This window comes from Mus caroli, unplaced genomic scaffold (genome assembly GCF_978045245.1).
Source record: "Mus caroli unplaced genomic scaffold, Mus_caroli_1 scaffold_11, whole genome shotgun sequence".
In the NCBI taxonomy this organism is placed as follows: Eukaryota; Metazoa; Chordata; class Mammalia; order Rodentia; family Muridae; genus Mus; species Mus caroli.
The window spans coordinates 3,707,652-3,731,066 of NW_028227266.1; the positions used below are offsets into that span (position 1 = coordinate 3,707,652).

The following is a 23,415-nucleotide window of genomic DNA, read 5'->3' on the forward strand; positions in this document are numbered from 1 at the left end:
CACTGTGGAAATCAGTATAGATAGCAGGAGACTCAGCTATCCCACTCTTGGGCATATACCTAAAGCACTCCATAGTCTACTCTAAGGATGATCATGGGTGCATGATCACAAACACCCTATATGTCCCAAATCACCTGATAATGAATGTGCATTTACATAGTGCAATATTATTCAGCCATTAGGAAAATACAACTATGAGATTTCAGATAATGGATGATGGAGTTGGAAACAGTCATTCTGTGAGTTAGGTAACCCAGACCTAGACAGACAAACATTAGCAGCAATCGTTCTGAATGAGGTGACCTAGACCTAGACAAACAAATGTTGCATGTTTTCTCTCATCTGTGGATGCTAGTGTTAACCCTGTGGCTATATGATTTATTTGGAATATACATAGAGGTCAGAAGTTAGTACATGGCCATAAGGATGGACTTTCAAGGGGTGAGAAAGGATGCTGTGTTACAACAGAATAACAGAAATTGATGGGTCAAACTGGTATAGCCAGTACGAGGACAGGGCAGTGAAGGCAATATGGGGAGGGGTAATTAACATTAAAAACCTGAAGGGTAAAAACCTTTCAAAAATGTTACATGGAAGCATGCCTAGTAATATAGAGCTTCATAAGATATAAAGGAGTTATCCTATAAAGGGGCAACAATGCCCCTACTAGATACCACAGGCTAACAACAATGACAACAACAACAAATGCCCAGTGCTGAGAATGGTTACCTCTTTTGGAGTTGTTGGCTAGTAAGGCCTCACAGATCACCAAGCATTGTAAAGTATTACCAATACTCATGGTTGCTCTCCAGACTTGATGGTTAGACCCTATTGCTGAACACACCATATACTAGGGACATAAGACATGGAGAAATCAAATGGTACAAATCTGAAAGCTCCATCCTAACTGGCTGGCTTTCACAGTGTAAGAACATACTATGTACACTATCTGACAAGAAAAGTAATGACCAGTCTTACCTGGTTGTGAACCCTAAAAGCTATTAATGATGACTAGCCTGGCAAGACTGGTGTAACGGTATGCACATCATGGTAGTAACCAAACACTTTCTGCTTGAACTTAAGGTCCTTCTAACAAGATGAAACCCATGCTTGGCATCATTATTGGGGCCCAGAACCTGTAGAGAGACAGGCCATGGGCCCTAATACTAAATGGACACATGCCTATCTCTTTGCTAAATGGACATAATATTAAATTGATTCCTAATGACTTATTATCATCTACAAACAACACTACATCTCACAATTCTCATCAAAAAAGCTTCTCTATGCAGGGAATGACAACTAACACAGAGACCTTAAATTTAGGCAACCAATCCCTGTAAAATACAACACAGTATTTCTTATAACAAGTATTGTTGGCCCTAAAAAAAAAAAAAAAATCAAAGATAACTTTTAACATGGCCTCATGACTTAGCCCTTTCTTCTCTCCAGTGGAGCCTTAGACTCAAAGAATCTATTTTAGTTCCTGAAGCTGCAATGTTTATCTCTTGATGCTGGCCTGTTTCTGTGGAGGACATGTATCTCCTTGCCAGACCAAACTCTGAACCCAATGGTTTGTGTGTCTTATTGACTCCTTCCACAGCTCTGTTCTCAACACTCATGCTCTGTTCTCTCACTCAAGCTTATACATAGGATGTGGTTTACTTTAAGCAATCTTACAATTTTTGGCATCAGGAAAACAGTAGTCACATTGATGAATTTTAATTACTAAAATGAATATTTATAAGAAAATATACATTTTTATGAGGCAAAAGCCTCATATTTACTATTTACTAATCATATGTCACCAGTACTTCACATGGGCCCTGGCATTCAGCAGCAGTTTATGATATTTTTGAATAAACACCATTCTGTCTCTCATCATGTTTACATGAGTTGCACACATCATACCACAATGAACCAGCACTCTATGTGAAACCCTCAGTAGCCACTGACTTTGCTCTCATGTTGTGCTCCATATGTAAAACCCTGGGATCTGAGACTATGGCTAGGTCTTTGCTAAAACTGCTTGTATTTTGTCAAAACATTTCTAAAACAACACATTTTTATAAGAAGCTATAAGCTTAAACCGTCAGTGATTCCTACAGATAAACTCTGGTCCTGCCTGCCCACCCAGGTCTATGTTCCTTTAGTCAACCAAGGGCTATGTTGTTTTCTTACCATCACAAGCTGCTCTGGAAATGAAACACAGAAGACAACCACAAAAATAACTGAAATCCTAGACAGTAAAGGTCACTTCAGGGATACATGCAAGTTTGTATACTTACAAGTGAAGAAAATATCAAGCTAGTAAAAAAAAAAGATGTAAAAAAGAGAGAAAGATACAAAAACAACAAAACAAAACAAAAACCCAAGTAGTGTTAGTGAGAAGAGTTTGTTGGTTGGAAAGACAGCATGATTAAGTCCAAAAGTTTTTATCTTGAGTCAGGGATTCTTATACAGTTTAAAAGGTGGTCATATAGAGGCAACATAGTTTAATTCCTAATATTCAACACACTATAGATAAAGAATCATGCTACTAAACAGGGCACTCCCGTTCACTGTTACCCCTTAACTCGGTTTCTTTTCCTAGGTATGGTACCTACCTGGTTAGCTGTAGGAAAAAGCCATCAGTTGAAAATAAGTAATCAGGCTCAAATTTACAATTGTTCATGTAGAATTATTTTCAAAGATTAATTTTAGCATTAACAAAATATCACATCAGCAGAGGATAATTAAGGTTATTTGAACACTTTTTGAAGCAACAAGAAGCTTTGTTCTTGTAAGAAATAAGTAAAGCCAGTAACACTAACTACATAGTCAGAGTGGTTTACCCAGCCAGCAGCTAAAGCACAGACCTGTGAGCATTCCTACACTTTTAAAGACACTGTAGATGCCTCCTTCTCTCTTTCTATCCCTTTCTTCCTCCCATCTTTTCCCTTTCTTTCCCTCCCTCTCTCCATCCCACTCTTTAACCACTTATTCATAGATCATGTCCAACAACCTCCAGAGCAGATGGAGTGAGTCAGTCAGTGTCTCTGCGTGGTTTTTCCTGTCAATCAAATGTTGTTTTCATTCTAGTATGTTTTCTTGAAGCATAATGAAGGGTTGGTTATAACAGATACCAAACAAAAATTCAGATGGGTCCCAATCCTTTAGAGAAATCCCTTCTGTAGGAAGGGAAGTTAAGAAAAAGACGAAAAGACAGCATCAAAAGATGCACACCATCCCACACGGCTGGATGGGATATTTAGAGAGGAAAGCTGGGGAATGGGCCACACAGGTACAGTGTGAGTCTACAGCCATAGGTCAACTTCTGATTTGCATGAAAACTGGCCAGAATGGTCTCAGACAAACATGTCTGTAGGTGAGAGGAAAGGGCAGGCATTTTCAAGTACCTATAACTCATGGTCTGGGTTTCTCTGTGCAGTGGCTGTGACTGCTGTCGGGGAGAGTGTGAATGTATAGTGGAAGTGACAAGAGAGTTAGATAAATGAGTTGTTATGGAGACTACCAATGCTTCATCAAGAATGCTACATTAAAATGCAGATTGAGTTACTATACTGCAGACATTAATATAGTAAAGATGTCTGCTGCTAGGAGAGGCTGAAGCAGGAGGATTTGTGGCAAACAAGGGCCATACCGCAAGACAATGTAACAACAAAACAAAAAAAGGACAGGTATTTGGTAAAGCAGAGTCAAGCTGCAAAGGAAGTAACAAGAACGCAAAAGTGTGCACAGGGTCCCGCATGCACCACTAACTTGTGTAAACGAGGTGCTTCTGCTCACTGTTACCCCTTAACTCAGTTTATTTGTCTAGAGTACCTACCTGGTCAGCTGTGGGGAAAAAGCCATCAATTGGAAAATAGGCAGTGTTTCCCCACAGGAGGAACACTCCTTAAAGCAGTGGGATCCCAGTCCTGACAGGGCTTCTATTGCTGCCTAAGTCACTCTCTGTACAATCCAGCTGGACAACTGTAGATTTTTCTCCACATTATCAATGTTTATAAAACAAACAAACAAACAAACAAACAAACAAAAACTGTGGACAGACATTTTAAAGAGTGTGATATAAACATCTGAAACGACATAAAGATGAAAGATGCCATCCTTCTCACTACTAAGGATATTTCTACAGGTAAATCTACATACCACATGCTCAGCAGCTAAATAGTCCATTCTCACCTGAATTGCAAGGGTTCTGGCTACGAGGCCGCGAAGGTACTGGAGGGGATCCTCAGGGCCTTCCCACCTGCTCTGCCATGTGAGAGGACACTGCAGTGTAAAAGACAAGAGTCAGCTTACACAGAGACTTTGAGCATAAGTGTGAAGGGAAGACTGACTGAGTTAAACTGGAGTCCTTACATGGAAATGTATCTATTACTTGCTCTCTGTGAAACTGGCCAACCATGTTTTCTTGATGTGAGATTTGGTACAGTATGAAATCAAAGTGAAAATTTAAATTCTGAAAATTTAAAAACTGTTAAAGATAAAAAGGGTCTTGATTCCTACAGAATTTTTTCAAGCTATATAGTACACAGATTTTTACTAATAAATGTGCTGCAGGTAGGCTGTCCAAGGAGAACCTGAATCTTTCTTACCAGATGGCCCACTGTTAGTTTGCACTAATGCACATATGTGTACTTTACAAGAACTCACTGGGTGCGTGTATATACACTATAACACTTCTGTGAGAGCTTGCTGGAATTTCAATATATTTAGAAAATATCAATAAACCTTTTATGGTAACAGTATATGATACCTCAGTCATCTAAGTGAGTAGTTTATATCAATCATCAAATGCATGCACCGAAAACTAGAAACATGTAATATCATGTAAGAGTAGAAAGGGAACTTCGAAGACATCATATTCTGGAGTAATCTAAGCATTCTTAGAAGAGCTACGATAATGACAAAAAAAAAAAGATTTGGTTTTTAAACATAAATTTAAATATCAATCTGAAGATATATGTGAAGGCACGAGAAAAACCAAGTCCAAAACAAGGAAAGACAAAAATAAAACACACCACAGTTGAAACACGTGAAACAGAACAAAACATGTTAAATGATCAACATCAAACAGCTGATATTTTGAAAAGCAAACTGACAAAGGTTTCAATAGCTTAACTAACACACAAAAGACTTAAAGTCAGAGGTGATAAAGGATAAATGTGAATATCATTCAAGAGCGTTAATATACACAAGAACATGCAAACAATCCTAGAAAAAAAGGTTCCACTCTTGGGTCTCTCAAACCTGGAGCTTGTGAGATGTTTAAGTGGGTGAAGACACTGTTAAACCTGAGGACCTCGGTCCCAATGTACTGGAAGAAAAAATGTCTACTTTCAAAAGTGACCTTTGACCTCCATACACACATGTGATCACACACACACAATGCAATGAGACCTTTCAAAATTCAATGACAGAAAACATTACCAAACCAGAAATAATTAACAAAACTGAGTGGGCAGCAGAAGCAGTAGTAGCAATGATGATGATAGTGATGATAATGATGATGATGGTGATGGCTATGATAATGATGGTGGTGATGGTGTTGATGGTGATGGCTATGATGATGATGGTGGTGATGGTGATGATAGTAACAATAATAATCAAACACTTTCCAGTACACAAAAGGCCAGCAGCACAGCTGTGCTATGAGAAACCCCTCCACTGTCCTCTCAGTCTTCACAATGCAGCCTCCACTGTCCACCCAATGTAACGTCCATGGTACCTCCAGTCCTCATAATGTTCCCTCTTCTCTCCTTACCTCTACCTAGCACGATTGTGCTCTATTCCTGTATATAGGTTATACAGACTGAAAAGAGCTTGAAAGTTCCTAGACACAGTGTATAAGGAGATGTGCACTAACTCCATGGATCTGGCCATTACACACTCACAGTGAGTGAGGGAGGGAGCTTTCTTTTTCAAGTTCCCATGCTGCACCACTGTGCTGCACAACCCTGCTCTGACCACTTTCCTACCACTGTAGGATGACCCAGAGTCTGCATGTTTGCCATTTCCAGTTTGAACTGATTGAACAGGCACTTAGTGTCACTGACCAGTATGTTAGGATAATCTGAAAACTGGTTCTATAAAGAGCTCAATTAAAATTATTTTAAAAGAGCAATGTAATCCATTAATTTCTAATATAATGATACACTCATGGTTATTTACCATGAATGGCAAGGAAATATGTTGGCTTCATTTTGACTTAATTATATCTTTAAAGTTGATATAAAATGTAAGAGAGAATGGTAGTAATAATGACATATTCATTAATGTGTCTTCTTATAAGATAAAAGCAGCAAAGCTTTAGGCATCACCAATAACTGTCAAACAAACATATAAGTCCTAAGCCTTGGCAGGGCAATTCCTGATGAAATTATCCCAGGTACACTGGTGAAAATATCAAGTGCTATTCTAAACTGTATTAAGTAATATTATATATCACAGAAATTGCAACATTTTTTTCTTTTAAAAACCTACTTTATTTAGGGTTCTTAAATGATTCAACCCCTCCCCCCTCCTTCTAACCCATCAACCAGAGGTGGGGGAAAGAAGATTAATAGGAAACAGTGTGTGGACCTACTTAGAAGTAGTTCCTTGGGGAGCGATTCCACTCTTCATTGTCAGGATATCAGCAGTCTAGTTCAACAGCTGAAGCAGCATGAGTCAGTGGAAAGCAGCCACAATCAGCTGGAATACCACGAGTAGTTCTTTGGTGCTTTTCTCTCTTCAGTGGCCTGCCAGACATGTCTGAGCTCTCTCTAATCTCACTGCTGCAGCCTGACCACAAGGATTCCCCAAGACAAGGCATGTAAGACATCTTGATGGGAAACTTGTACAATGATTTATTGACTCTGCATCACACTAAAAGGAGCATTATAAAGCCAGTCATCTGAGGTTAACTTTGGGGAGAATCCAAGCTGCTGTTGCTGATTCTTCTCCTTTTCTTCTCTTCCTCCTTCTTTTCTTCTCCTCCTTCTTCTTGGTTTTGGCCTTTTGAGACACAATTTCTCTCTGTGGCTCTGGCTGTCCTGCAACTCACTCTATAGACCAGGCTGGCCTAGAACTCAGAGATCCACCTGCCTCTGCCTCTGGAGTGCTGTGATTAAAGGTGTGGGCCATTACTACCTGGCCAAGATCCTTGCAAGTATGGTTCTAGGTAGCCTATCGCAGAAGGATGAGAAATAGCATATACATAAAGTACTAAAATAAATATTTTTAGGGTTCTTACTTATAGAAGGTCCTTTATATAGATATACCTAGCTCTCTTTTGTCACCTAACATAGTTAAATATCATTCTTATGTATTATCAAGAGCATGATATTTTATAGTTAGGAAGCATAAACAATACATACATAAACATGATCATGGATGAATCAAAATGCCTAATGTTTTTGAGAAAATGGGCAGGATTATATACGTAGTGTAATGCTATTTGAATAAATTCAATGGGTTTAGGGTGTAAAAAAGAATAGAATGGGATATTAGCATTGTGGGAAAGAAAGGAATAAGAGGATAAAAATGAGGATATTCTATGATAACTGAAAATCCTATGCAATAATATTTTAGCATATAATTGGAAATGCCAGTTTTTGAAATACCAGAGTAATATTTTTAAGCTGAAAAGGGGTAGCAGAACACTCGTAAAAACCTATTGTCTACAAGAACTTTCAGACCCTGTACTCTACTTTAGAAAGGATTTCTATTATTATTAATTTTTTCAAAATTAATTTGCTTTTTACACTCCATATTCCATTCCCCACCCACCTCCCCCCATCCACCCTCCTACTGTTCAACATCCCACACCTCCTCCACACCCCACCCTCATCTCCACGTGGATGCCCCCACCCCTGACACCACCTGACCTCTAAATAACCTGGGGCCTCCAATTTCTTGAGGGTTAGGTACCTCATCTCTGAATGAACACAGACCCGGAAGTCCTCTACTGTATGTGTGTTGGGGGCCTCATATCAGCTGGTATATCCTGTCTGTTTGGTGGTCCTGTGTTTGAGAGATCTCGGGGGTCCAGATTAATTAAGACTGCTGGTCCTCCTGCAGGATCTCCATCTCAGCTTCCTTCAGCCTTTCCTAATTCAACAACAGGGGTCAGCTGCTTCTCTCTACTAGTTGGGTGCAAATATCTGCATCTGTCTTTCAGCTGCTTGTTGGGTCTTTCAGAGGGCAGTCATGATAGGTCCCTTTTTGTGAGCCTCAGTAATAGTGTCAGGCCTTGGGACCTCCCATTGAGCTGGATCCCACTTTGGACCTTCTTTTCCTCAGGCTCTTCTCTATTTCCATTCCTGAAATTCTTTCAGACAGGAACAATTATGGGTCAGAGATGTGACTGTGGGATGGCAACCCCATTCCTCACTTGATGCCCTGCCTTCCTGCTGGAGGTGGGCTCTATAAGTTCCCTCTCCCTACTGTTGGGCATTTCATCTAAGGTCCCTCCCTTTGAGTCCTGAAATCTCTCACCTTCCAGGTCTCTGGTGCATTCTGGAGGGTCCCCCCAACCTCCTATTTCCTGAAGTTGCCTGTTTCCATTCTTTCTGCTGCACCTCAGGGCTTCAGTCCTTTTCTCTCACACAATACCAGCTCAGGTTCTCCTCTCCCGTACAATGCCCATCCACTTTCCCTCCCAGGTCCCTCCCTTCCGTCCCACTTCTGATTGCTTTCTTCTCTCTCCCAAGTAGGACTGGGACATTCTCACTTGGGCACTTCAGTTTGTTGACATTTTTGAGTTCTGTGGACTATCTTGGGTATTTTGTAGTTTTTTTTTTTTTTTTATAATATCCACTTATTATTGAGTACATACTACACACATCTTTCTGGGTCTGAGTTACCTCACTCAGGATGATATTTTCTAGTTCCATCCATTTGCCTGCAAAACTCAGGATGCCCTTTTCTTAATAGCTGAGTAGTATTCCATTGTGTAAATGAACCACATTTTCTGTATCCATTCTTGTATGGTGGGACATCTGGGTTGTCACAAATAAGGCTGCTCTGAACATAGTGGAGCAGATGCCCCTCTGGCATGCTGGGACATCTTTTGAGTATATTCCCAAGAGTGGTATAGCTGGGTCTTCAGGTAGATCTATTTCCAATTTTCTGAGGAACCTCCAGAATGATATCCAGAGTGGTTGTACCAATTTGCAATCTCACCAGCAATAGAGGAGTGGTCCTCTTTCTCCACATCCTCTCCAACATGTGTTGTCACCTGAGGTTTTGGTCTTAGTCATTCTGATTGGCGTAAGGTGGAATCTCAGGATAGTTTTGATTGGCATTTCTCTGACCACTAAGGACTTTGAACATTTCTTTAGGTGTTTCTCAGTCATTCGAGATTCCTCTGTTGAATTCTTGGTTTAGTTCTATACCGCATTTTATGATATTGGGTTGTTTCGCTTTTTGGTGTTTAGCTTCTTGAATTCTTTATATATTTTGGATATTAGCCCTCTATCAAATGTGGGGTTAGTAAGGATATTTTCCCAATCTGTAGGTTGCTGATTTGTCTTATTGGCTATGTCTTTTGCCTTACAGAACCTTTCTAGTTTCATGAAGTCCCATTTATCAATTCTTGATCTTAGAGCATAAGGCATTGGAGTTCTGTTTAGGCAATTTCCCCCTGTGCCAATGAATTCAAGGCACTTTCCTACTTTCTCTTCTATTAGATTCAGTGTATCTGGTTTTATGTAGAGGTCCTTGATCCACTTGGACTTGAGCTTTGTACAAGGTGACAAATATGGGTCTATTTTCATTCTTCTACATACAGACAGCCAGTTAGACCAGCACTATTCATTGAAGATGCTTTCTTTTTTCCATTGTATATGTTTGGCTTCTTTGTCAAAGATCAAGTGACAGTAAGTGTGTGGTTTTATTTTGAGTAGAATTCTATTCCATTGATCAACATGTCTTTGTCTGTACCAATACCATGCAGGTTTTATCACTATTGCTCTGTAGTAAAGCTTGAGATCAGGGATGGTGATTTTCCCGAACTGTTCTTTTATTGTTAAGAATTGTTTTTGCTATCCTGGGTTTTTTGGCTTTCCAGATGAATTTGAGAATTGCTTTTTCCATGTCTTTGAAGAATTGTGATGGGATTTTGATGGGGATGGCATTGAATCTATAGATTGCCTTTGGTAGGATGGCCATTTTTACTATGGTAATTCTGTCAATCCATGAGCATGGGAGATCTCTCCATTTTCTAAGATCTTTGATTTCTTTCTTGAAGACTTGAAATTATTGTCATACAGGTCTTTCACTTGTTTGGTAAGAGTTACCCCAAGATATTTTATATTATTTGTGGCTATTGTGAAGGGAGTTGTTTACCTAATTCCTTTCTAAACCTGTTTATCATTTTTAAAGGAAGACTACTCATTTATTTTAGTCCATTTTATATCTGGCCACTTTGCTGAAGTTGTTTATCAGCTGGAAAAATTCTCTGGTAGAATTTTGGGGGTCTCTTATGTATACTATCATATCACCTGCAAATAGTGATACCTTTACTTCTTTACCAATTTGTATCCCCTTAACCTCTTTTTGTTGTCTTAGAGTTCTAGCTAACACTTCAAGTACTATATTGAATAGATGTGGGGAGAGTGGGCATCCTTGTCTTGTCCCTGATTTCAGTGATACTGCAACATTTAAATTAATAAAATTAATTTTTGCCTTGGTCAAAACTGGCCTAGTCTCACTTGGATTTCAAACACCACATAACGATCTCCAATCATATAATTTAAGTGTGCTTTGTAAAACATAGTTTTGGAAGGTTTTTTTTAATCAAGTCCATTCTCATGTAAATAATGAAAATAAATGTCGCGATATATATCCACCCTGAGGCTATAGTTGAGCGAGGGCAGGTTTGCGTGCATGTGTGCATGTTGTGTGTGTGTGTGTGTTGTGTTTCTCTGTGTGTCTGTCTGTGTGAGTCTGACGGGGATTGGCTCTGGGTGTCCATCTGTTGCTCTCCAGTGCACACACAGCTCATCACCTGGCTGAAATGGCTAATCGTGAGCTGCAGGGTGCACTGCTCTCCCCCTGCCCTTAGTGCTGGAGTTACAGATGTGTGCTGCTGCCTCTGGTTTTCACATGAGAAAAACTTGGTTTCTCATGTTTCTATGTTAGCCACTTTACCAAAAGAGTTATCGATGTCTAATACAGAATATTTATTTATATATGATATCTGCATCCCATATTTTAATTAAGAATTTAACCATCTGTTTCATTTGCTATGGCTATTGCTATGTCGACTGAAGAAACACTGAACAGACATTAACAGCTGAGGGAAAATGAAATGATATTATAAAGAATTAAAAATTTGTGAGCCATTTATTAAATAGTCTTAATCACGGAAACGGTTTCATATAATTAAGACTTTAGAAGCTTTATCTTCAAAAGTTATCTAAAAGAAGAATATAAGTTTGTCACCATACAAACGATTTAGAGCTACTTATTTTTTTTTAGTTGATTATGTCCTATGCCTCCAAAATGATTAATAAAAGCAAAAGAAGCAGTCCAGTTGTGCATGTGTGAGTGTGCTGTATGTCTGTGTGGACATGGATGTGTGTACGCATACACATGCATGCATGTGCGTGTTATAAGCAGTCTAGTTGTGCATGTGTGAGTGTGCTGTGTGTCTGTGTGGACATGGATGTGTGTGTACGCATACACATGCATGCATGTGCATGTTATAAGCATTCGGAACTTTCCTGAAGCTCCAGGAATCTGACAGAGAACATCAGAGATGTGGTTGTAGGTAGAGAGAGTTGATATGCAAATAGAAACTTTCTGTAATAGAAAAGTGAGGAACACAGAGACCTCGTGACATCTACACAGTCTGAACTTGGGATTGGGAAAGAGTCAGTGAAGTCTAACGTGATACTTGGCAAAACCATCTGGAAAGGGGTGTATATGTCCCAACTTTGAATAAAAGAAAAGCAAACGTCCCAGCAACCTGCACATGCATACTATCTGTCTCACTTTAAAAAAGCAATTTCCATAAGAAATTCCGGATGCTGCATAGTACATCCCAAGCATAGCATGCCCATAGCATAGGGTCAGGTACTTGCTGGCTCCTGCTGCTGCTCTGACAGAGGAGTACAAAAACAGGGATCTTACAGTTATTCTACTTCGCTGGGAAGAAAAGAAAGAAGATAGAAATAGAAGTACCAAAGTAAGTATCTAAGTACCAAAGGCCTCCCTGTATCAATTGGCTAAACAAGTGAGAATCAGTGTGGGCTCAGGAAACTGGGTGTGACCTAGATCTGTGGATTTGTCCAATTGGTGGGAAGGGAAGAATCCAATCTGAGGGAAGCAAAGGGTATTTCCAGGTGGGTCTACAGCCCCATCTCTGAGAAGAGTGAGATTAGCTATGCATGAGAGGGTGAGCTAGCCAGAGCAGACTGGCCAATGTACCAATGACTTCTCCAGAGTTTGGGTTTTTTGCACTCTCAGAGCCCCAGAGAAACTTGGTAAGAAAGGTCACCAGCTCAGGTATTTCTTAGGCTATGAACTCTGTCAGAGTACTCTCAAGAGAAGCACCAGCCTCAGACATCTTCAGGTTCAGTCAGCAGTAGCATTTCCAGTGAGGCCCTTTCCTTACTGCCAAGCCTGGGTACAGTAAACATTTCAGGGCTAAACAGGCACTTTAGTGGCAAAGGCAGGGCAGGGCTGCCTGCAAATACCCTTTTGATGTAACAAGACTGGGTTTCAAAGAGAAATGAAGTACACCCTCCTCGTCATGCAGACACAGCACACATCAGTGGAACATTTCCATTCCTTGGCTTAAGTGATATTAGGTCTTTTCTCGTCCCTTTGCATTTCCTTCTGACTGTGCTGTGTCATCTGCATTTATTTTATTGGATAATCTTTCACTATTATCTTGTAAGCCTTCATCCCACATGGTTTGGTATTTTCATGCCTAGTTTTCTTGCTTTGACAATTTCCTTTCCTTCAATTACTTATTAATCCATTTGCCTGTAATGCTAACTCCTAGACCATCCTATAAGCATCTTGCTCTTTTCTATCCTTATTAATGTTAGAATTAATACCTACAGATTGCTTTCAGAATGCTTACACATATGGTCTACTTTTGAATTCTGATTATTTCTGTGGTGTGCTTTTCTCTTCCAAGACACAGAATGGGCTGACTACTGATATTATCCTCATGTAAGACAGGAAAAGAAATCAAACACAATAGAGGCAAATTGTACCACAGAAACAATATGCATACACACACATATATACATACAAATGTATGTGTATATATATATATATATATATACACACACACACACACATCATGTTTACATATACATGTATATACATATGCACACTATACACACACACATATATATAAATTTTCATGTAAGCCAAGATTGTGCCTCCAAAACCTCATCCTCAATAACTGTACCAAATAAAACCTAAAGAAATTCAAATGACACTAGACTAAGAATGTAAAGGCTTAATTTTAAAAATACTTAGTGACCTCAAAGAGGATTCACACAAGGATGCAAAGGGTGGAAGTCCATTTGAGATCTGGTTGAGAAAGCAAGGTATTTAGATGAGATGTTCAGAAAAAAAAAGATTGAGATTCTAAAGAAGGAGGAGGAGGGGGAGGAGGAGGAAGAGGAGGAGGAGGAGGAGGAGGAGGAGGAGGAGGAGGAGGTAGAAGTAGATAGCAATCGTGAAAGTGAAAAGCTCAATAAAGAAAAAAAAACCTGGCAAGAATCACAGAGTCAAAATCTAACCAGCTTCTAGGAAAGAAAGTCAGTAACTGAAGACAAAATTGAGAAACTATTAGACACTATTACATTAGACAAAAAAGATCAATTGTTTCAACAAGGAAACTACACAAGAATGCAATGTATACAAGAGATAAAAACCAAGAGAAAACCTACCCAATGACAAGGAAGGAGGAGAACCCCTAAGTCTCAGGGAAGGCCTAGACATCCATGTATGGAAAAGCAATTAGGACCCTAAATAGACATGACAACCTACTGAGAAGATCATCTCCTCCCCTTTGTTTCTGTATAAGTGGGGTGAAAGACATGGATTTTATTACTTTCTAAAGTGGTCCAGTTACTTAGTGAGAGGAGTGTTGATTGCTTTTTTTTTTGATGGATATGTTCTGGTATTTCACTAGAGTCATCTTTCTCTTGGCCTCACTATTCATACCAAGCTCCTCATAAGCATTTAGCTATAGCCCTCATCGACATGAAGGCACCACTTGCCTGCCTGCAGGTTTGGGCACAGGCACACTCACAACCCATCTGGCTTGAAACCAAGTAGATGCCCTGATTTTAGTTTAAGTTGCTAGGAAACAACTTTGAGCTTAGAGGGTCAAAGATTAGGTCTGGTAGGTTACCAACATGTTATAGAAAACTTGTTCCAGAGTGAAATAAAAATGGATTTTATTACATATGTTTTAAAGAGATGGCCATAGAAGAGATTGTAGGCTGAGATCCTAGCCAATTATAAACTTGCATCAAGCTGATTTAATACTTTCAACCAAGACATTCTATCTACATAGCTTTCACAGCTCAACTTGAGTTTTCTGTTAACTACAGGATCCCTGGTAACACATTTCACAAAAGGAGATCAGACAAAATGATAGCCCTATGATTGGCTTACCTTCTGGTTTAATAAAGCACTTGCCAGCTTTTGTACTTCTGAACTCAGTAAAGTGGTTCCCCTGATGACTTTGCTGAGGGCAGCAAGCGACTGATGAACACTTTGTACCAAGCGGATGGCATTGAACTGCTCAAGAATGATGAACGATAATATTGGAGATCCTTGTCGATCATTAGGTGGTGATACTTTTTGATGAATTAGGTTTGAATTCTAGAAGAATAAGGTCATGTTACAGTTAATAAGGACAAAGTCAATGACACACCAAAGTATATAAAAGGTCAAAAATCACCCATAAGTTCATTTTTCTGAATACTGTATTTTATGAATGGAAGAACCGAGTCTACAAATATAGATTTCTGGACTTTACCAGTTTTAGAGGTATGTGAGGTGGGAACAGAATAGCAAAACAGGATTCACCAAGGACCAATAGTCAGTGTATGAGGAAGGCATAGAGAAAGGGAACCTTGTAAAGTAGGTTGTCAAAGCAACCTACTGCCGCAGACTATCCCCTTTTTTTGGGTCTCCTATCTGCACTGAATGGGTCTCTGGTTGCAGGTGGACAAGGAGTCAGCAAATGACAAACAGAAGCCACACACGAGATTGTGTAGAATCTGAAGGTAATTTGTCAAATCGAGCATCAACCTTTTTATACGAAGAAAATAGGGAAGTTGGGTGACACACCGGAAAGGTACAAAGAGATTATTGGATTCTTTTTTTTTTTTTTTAATTTTTTTTCTTTAAAATTTTATTTAGTTTTTTCAGCATACATTAATATATGTAATAATATATATAATATTATATATTATTAATTATATATAATAATAAGTTCCATTAGGATGTTTATTTCTTGCAGGGGTGAAGGATATAAAGTTTTTTTTTTTTAATATTTTTTATTACATATTTTCCTCAATTACATTTCCAATGCTATCCCAAAAGTCCCCCATAGGGCCCCCCTCTTCCCTACCCACCCATTCCCATTCTTTTGGCCCTGGCATTCCCCTATATTGGGGCATATAAAGTTTGCAAGACCAATGGGCCTCTCTTTCCAGTGATGGCCGAATAGGCCATCTTTCGATACATATGCAGCTAGAGACAAGAGCTCCGGGGTACTGGTTAGTTCATAATGTTGTTCCAACTATAGGGTTGCAGATCCCTTTAGCTCCTTGGGTACTTTCTCTAGCTTCTCGATTGGGAGCCCTGTGATCCATCCAATAGCTGACTGTGAGCATCCACTTCTGTGTTTGCTAGGCCCCTGCATAGTCTCACAAGAGACAGCTATCTTTGGGTCCTTTCAGCAAAATCTTGCTAGTGTATGCAATGGTGTCCGCGTTTAGAAGCTGATTATGGGATGGATCCCTGGATACGGCAGTCTCTAGATGGTCCATCCTTTCATCACAGCTCCAAGCTTTGTCTCTGTAACTCCTTCCATGGGTGTTTTGTTCCCAATTCTAAGAAGGGGCACAGTGTCCACATTTTGGTCTTCATTCTTCTTGAGTTTCATGCGTTTAGCAAATTGTATCTTATATCTTGGATATCCTAAGTTTTGGGCTAATATCCACTTATCAGTGAATACATATTGTGTGAGTTCCTTTGTGATTGTGTTACCTCACTCAAGATGATGCCCTCCAGGTCCATCCATTTGGCTAGGAATTTCATAAATTCATTCTTTTTAATAGCTGAGTAGTACTCCATTGTGTAGATGTACCATAATTTCTGTATCCATTCCTCTGTTGAGGGACATCTGGGTTCTTTCCAGCTTCTGGCTATTATAAATAGGGCTGCTATGAACATAGTGGAGCATGTGTCCTTCTTACCAGTTGGGACATCTTCTGGATATATGCCCAGGAGAGGTATTGCTGGATCCTCCGGTAGTACTATGTCCAATTTTCTGAGGAACCGCCAGACTGATTTCCAGAGTGGTTGTACAAGCTTGCAATCCCACCAACAATGGAGGAGTGTTCCTCTTTCTCCACATCCTCGCCAGCATCTGCTGTCACCTTAATTTTTGATCTTAGCCATTCTGACTGGTGTGAGGTGGAATCTCAGGGTTGTTTTGATTTGCATTTCCCTGATGATTAAGGATGTTGAACATTTTTTCAGGTGCTTCTCTGCCATTCGGTATTCCTCAGGTGAGAATTCTTTGTTCAGTTCTGAGCCTCATTTTTTAATGGGGTTATTTGACTTTCTGGAGTCCACCTTCTTGAGTTCCTTATATATATTGGATATTAGTCCCCTATCTGATTTAGGATAGGTAAAGATCCTTTCCCAATCTGTTGGTGGTTTTTTTGTCTTATTGATGGTGTCTTTTGCCTTGCAGAAGCTTTGCAGTTTCATGAGGTCCCACTTGTCAATTCTCGATCTTACAGCACAAGCCATTGCTGTTCTATTCAAGAATTTTTCCCCTGTGCCCATATCTTCAAGGCTTTTCCCCACTTTCTCCTCTATAAGTTTCAGTGTCTCTGGTTTTATGTGAAGTTCCTTGATCCACTTAGATTTGACCTTAGTACAAGGAGATAGGAATGGGCATTCTTCTACATGATAACAACCAGTTGTGCCAGCACCATTTGTTGAAAATGCTGTCTTTCTTCCACTGGATGTTTTTAGCTCCCTTGTCGAAGATCAAGTGACCGTAGGTGTGTGGGTTCATATCTGGGTCTTCAATTCTATTCCATTGGTCTATTTGTCTGTCACTATACCAGTACCATGATTATTGGATTCTTATACAAAACAGAGGAATGCAAACACAGGACTGGCAGGAACCAACTGGGATAGAATTCATTGTTAACAACTGGGATCAAAACCAGCTCAGCCTAAGGTCCACTTAATCTTAGAAGTCAGGGTCAAGGGCTTCGTGCCCTTGCCATAGTTCCTATTCTAGTCTACTGTATAGTCCACCTTCCCCCTAGGCCATTGTAAATACTTGTGTATGGGTGTAACTCAGTTATCTATAGTTCTAAGTATCTAGTCTGGTTCCTCCTTAGATCACAAAGTTCCTTCTTCCTAGATAATGGTAAATTTCTGTGTAGGGCAGTGACTTAGCTATCCATGCCCAGGGTCGGATCAGGGGCTGCCTAGAATCTAACTTAGCTATATGTCAAAAAAAATCAATCCTTAGGAACACTCATAATAAAGCAATATTAAGGGAAAGCACACAGATCCATTTACCAACTAAAGCAAGGACATTGGAGCATTTGTTATATAGGATGCCACCATTCCAGGAGACTAAGTTTCTGTGAACTTTTTGCCTCGGGACAGTGCCCAGGTTTTCGGGGCCTGTTGCACTTGTCACTACTGGAGTGGATGTAGCAACCTACCTTACAGAACAATTGGCTACCCTGGTGTTCCAATTTGCTATACCCAGACGTGGGGACAAATACGGCTTACAAAGCTGATTCTTTTATACATGGCAAAAACTATTCCTTTCACATCAATTTACTGGTTTTACCAAATTACTGAAAATATTATTATTCAAAAAGGCAATCAGAATCTTATATTTTTTTCTCTAGTTTAGCTACAACTGAGCTATGTAACTTGAGCAATGAGTACCAAGACAAGTATGTGGTAAGTAATGATTTAAGTTGGAAGTGTTGAAGAATGGAAACAGAAGGCAAACATAGGCCCAAGCAGGAGTTCCTTGAGAGCTGACACAGTATTGAGCCTGGAGCTAACACATCGTTTCTGTTAATAGACTATTTTTTCTTACCATTTTTAAAGTGTTTTGAAGGTATGCACAAATCTATTGATATAAAAGAATTAAGGGATACACACAAAGGTGAAATGTCTCCTTTACAGTGGTGTCACCCAGCATGGTATCTCTCCCCAAGGGAACCTTATCGCCTTGGTGTTTGCTGGTTCCCAGGACCAGCCTTATGCAGATGTACAGCATCAGGCTCCAGTTAAGTTTACCTGGTACCTTGGGCATCAGCTAAGACATACCTCAGCCATTAGACTACAGTTCTTCCTGAAGGGGAAGGGTCTGATTAACTTCCACATTTCTATGTCCCCATTCCTTCAAATGTTCCCTCTTCAGCTAGCTCAGGGTCTTATTTCCTGCGTTGTCTGAACTCCTCCTGTCACTTTTTGCTGTTCCATCTCTTCACCACTCACATGACCAATTATATTTGGTATCTTAGCTAAGTTTCCATTGCTGTGATACGCTACCACTAGCAAGGCAACTTACAGAGGAGACATGCTATTTGGGAATTATAATTTCAATGGGTTAAAGTCTATGACCATCATGCTGGAGAACATGGTAGCAGGCAGGCATGGTTCTCTCCTCAAGGGAACCTTCTCGCCTTGGTGTTTGTTGGTTCCCAGGACCAGCCTTATGCAGATTCAGAGCATCAGGCTCCAGTTAAGTTTACCTGGCACCTTGGGTATCAGCTAAGACATACCTGGGCCTGGTGGCAGGCAGGCTGGAGCAGTATCTGAGAGCTTATATCCTGAGACCCAATGAGGCAGAAAGAGAGAGCAAAAACTAACTGGGAATGACCCAAGTCTTTTTGAAATCTCAAATCCTGTCCCCATTGACACACCTCCTCCAGCAAGAACATAACTCCAAATCCTTCCCAGTTCTTCCAAAATGGTAACCACATATTCAAACATTTTAACAACCCAGTTAAAATGCCTGCTATGTGTTTTGATTTGAACAGAATCTTACAGAGAGCAAGTCACTTGAATAACTTAAGTTTCCTGAGGTGGGGAATGGCTAGAGCTTTATTGGGACTGACTCACTCGGGATTCGCTGGGACCAGGGGTGATGCTGGCTGAGCTCCAGAAGTTGTGCAAAGCACACTGAGAACTGCAAGGACAACAGAGAAAGGCTTCTGTCCAACCACGGCCATATCCTAAGCATATTCTCGGCTCTGAGGACTCTACAGATACAGGATCAGCCACCACATTTCACCCAAAAGAAGCAGGACAATGCTCAGAAAGAAAGAAATGATCAATTTAAAATATTTTTTTAAGTATAAGAATATTAGAAAAAAACAAGTTTTAATTATTTTATCACTGTAGATTGTTAGTCTACTTAACATCAATTATTCTTTTGAAATTAATCTATTTAATCTATAATTTTTATTAGATACACAAAACTATTTGTCAGTATAGACAAAACATCATTTCTAGTTTAACCCATGTTCAGGGAAAAAAAAAGTTGGCATGTCTTTTGCTCACAATAAACTCTAAGAGTCAAAGGAGCATGTTTCATGTATACCTGTGTCACTTGAATAATTTAAATGAGAATTAATGGAAGTGCTGCAGCTGTAGAAGGTGTAAATTGGTCAGGAAGTCAGTAATTCTCAGTAATTGTTGCCATCAGCCAGGTACTAAAAGTTACAAGGGTGAAGCTCTTATGAAATAAAAATGTAAAACAGGATATGACCTCTCAGTGTGCATGTGTCATGTGAGAGCAGAGCCTCTGAGGTTATGCTTGTCAGCAGCTCTGTTTTTAAAAAATCACTGTTTTACAAGCTTAGTATAAGCAATTTTCTTTATGGAAATACTAGAAAAGATGATAAAAATAAGGTAAGCTGTGCATGTGACATTGCAAAAACTGGCAGAATAATGCATGACGAACAATCAATGAAATGTAGTGTTAAAATGTACAACTATACTTAATATAATTGACTTTAAAAAGTTATAGTCACTAACATGCATGCCAATCTAAAAATTCACAAAGCTGTGAAGAAAGATAAATAATGTTTAAAACATGTTTGAGCCTATAATCTGATCTTCACTAGCTTCCCCTAATACGTCTGTGAAGCTGAGTTGTACATCTGTGTATCTGGTGATGTGTACTCTGCATTCAAATACCCAGAACCCTTGACAAAGTCCCAAGGAAATTGTTCCCACAACATAACTTAATTCAGTTTAAGCTCTGACTAGCTTCTTAATTGAATCTCTTGTTTACAATTATCAATTTGGCCTCTATAAAACACAAATCACTCTTTATTATCTCTGTGTCCCTTTAATCATCTTAACTAACAATAACATGTAACCACTACAGTATGTGATATTAAGTCTCTTTCAAGCTGGTCTTAATAACAAAGATGGCAAACTGGCCTTCCTCTCTAGAATACCACCCCCTGATACCATCCAGAATTCTTTACTTAACACATCATCAACAACAACAAAAAAAAAAAATCCAAAAGCAATCTTGGCTTTCCTCTGAACAGAGTAATTCAGTCATTTGATTTTGAATAAAGAACATGAAAGTAACTTGACTGTATGTCCAACAATTGTCTTTCTTAGTCACTAGCCCTTAGTACAGCCTCTATCATACAGCAGACCTTCCATCCATACTGACAAGGAAGGAAAAAGCTAGTAAAAATTCTGAAGTGATTCCAAAATTACTTAATGAGATAAGATGTGAACTTGGATAACTCCTTAGTGTACAAATGTATTGATGTGTATACTAATGTGGAATGTAAATAATGATTCATTGTTTAACAAAAGAATTCCTATGGATTCAAGATGCATATTTAACTTGCCTAGTTTAAAATATAGTTTCATATTTTACGTTGAGGACACCTTTGCAAATAAAAAAGTTTGTGGCTGGGTTGGTGTTGCCATTTCTTCTTTGTTAGCATGCAGAGGACCTTCCAGGACCAAAGACACTAGAACATAAGGATGAAAGCTCTATGTAGGCACAAGCTCATATATTTGTACCATATTAGATTTCCGGACTATCTTTCGAATGATCCTTGATTTTTAGCTGTCTGTCTCCGTATTCCTTGCCTTGTTTTCCCTCCCTCCCTCAATTGATCCTCGCAATCCAGTCCTGACTCTATCCAGAAGCATCTATTCTACTTACTTTTCCTAGGGAGATCTGTCTATCCCTGCTATTCAATTTATACCCAATGTCTGTGGTTCTACAGATTATAGCTTGGTTATCATTCAAAACTTGTGGAAATAACCAACCAATATCTGATTTGATTTAAGGTCCACTCCACAGAATGGAACCCATACCTGATATTACTTGGGTAATTAAATCCCCGAGATTAGGTAGCCCAGTTACCTAGGGTTAAATCAAAGGATTTATTCAAACAAACAAACAAACAAACAAACAAACAAACTAACTAACTAACTAACTGACATTCCTCTACACTTATGTGATGGTTTGTATATCCTTGAACCAGGGAGTGGCACCATCTGGAGGTGTGGCCTTGTTGGAATAGGTGTGACCTGGTTGGAATGGGTGTGTCACTGTGGGTGTGGGCATAAGATCCTCAACCTATTTGCCTGGAAGTCAGTCTTCCTCTAGCAGCCTTTGGATGAAGATGCAGAACTCTCAGCTCTGCTTGCACCATGCCTGCTGGGATACTGCCATGCTCTCACCTTGATGATAATGGATGGAACTTCTGACTGAACTTGTAAGCCAGCCCCAATTAAATGTTGTTTTTATAAAACTTGCCTTGGTCATGGTATCTGTTCACAGCAGTAAAACTCTAACTAATACAACTTACTAGTCTGATGGCCCTGCTCAGCCATTATTAGAGAAGCTTCCTACTGCAGAAGATGGAAACAAATACAGAGACCCACAACCAGACATTATGCCGAGAGAAACCTTGGAGCATTCAGCCATAGATGGGATGTCTCCATTGTATCCCTCCATCAGGTCTCAGAGAACCCTGTGGAAAGGAGGCAGAAAAAGCATAAGAGCCAGAGGGGATGAAGGACACCAAGGAAACAAGGCCCACTAAATTAACATGACTCAAACTTAAATGAAATACAGAGACTGAAGCAGCATCAGCAAGACCTGCACAGATCTGCAGCAGGTGCTTTGTACATATGTGATGGCTTCCAGTTTAGTATTTTTATAGACTACTTGAGTGTGCCAAAAAGAGAGTAGGTCTCTGTTTCTTGTGCCTTCTGTTTGTTTGTTTCGTCCAATTCCAATGTGTTAGTTTTTGCTTTACATATTATATTGCTTCATATATCATATCATATCATATCATATCAATCACTATCCCATAGAGGCCTGTTTGTTTTCTAATGAGAGCAATAGGGACTGAATTTGGATTGGAGGAGAGGTGGGAAGGAAGTGAGAGGTGTAAAGGAAGGGAAACTGAAATCAGGATATATTATATGACAAAAAAAATCAACTGTTTTATTTTCTTTTTAAATTTTTTAAAATAGTTTTTATTATGTATTTTCCTCAATTACATTTCCAATGCTATGCCAAAAGTCCCCCATAGCCTCCCCCCTTAAATTTTCTTATTAGATATTTTCTTCATTTACATTTCAATTGCTATCCCAAAAGTCCCCAATACTCTCCTCTCCCCCCACCCTACTCCCCTATGTACTCACTCGCACTTCTTGGCCCTGGCTTTCCCCTGTACTGGGGCATATAAAGTTTGCAAGATCAAGGGGCCTCTCTTTCCAATGATGGCCGACTAGGCCATCTTCTGCTACGTATGCAGCCAGAGACATGAGCTCTGGGGGTATGATTAGTTCATATTGTTGTTCCACCTATAGCGTTGCAGACCCCTTCAGCTCCTTGAGTACTTTCTCTGGCTCCTCCATTGGAGTCCCTGTGTTACATCCTATAGATGATTGTGAGCATCCACTTCTGTATTTGCCAGGCACTGCCATAGCCTCACAAGAGACAGCTATATCAGTGTCCTTTCAGCAAAATCTTGCTGGCATATGCACTAGGGTCTGTGTTTGGTGGCTAATTATGGGATGGAACTCCGGGCAGAACAGTCTCTGGATGGTCCATCCTTTCGTCTTAGATCCAAACTTTGTCTCTGTAACTCTTTCCATGGGTATTTTATT

At 39.6% G+C, this 23,415-nt stretch overlaps 1 protein-coding gene across 3 annotated transcripts in view; it reads right to left on the reverse strand.

The window, feature by feature from the left end:
- Dync2h1 (dynein cytoplasmic 2 heavy chain 1) overlaps window positions 1-23,415 on the reverse strand; it is a 265,134-nt gene that overhangs the window by 31,353 nt on the left and 210,366 nt on the right. For all 3 annotated transcript variants that reach the window (XM_085844392.1, XM_085844391.1, XM_085844390.1), the window contains 2 exons: window positions 14,638-14,847; window positions 4,186-4,275 (listed from right to left, as the gene is read on the reverse strand). In XM_085844392.1, the coding sequence (XP_085700518.1) occupies window positions 4,186-4,275; window positions 14,638-14,847 (300 nt within the window). The remainder of the gene's footprint in view (window positions 1-4,185; window positions 4,276-14,637; window positions 14,848-23,415) is intronic.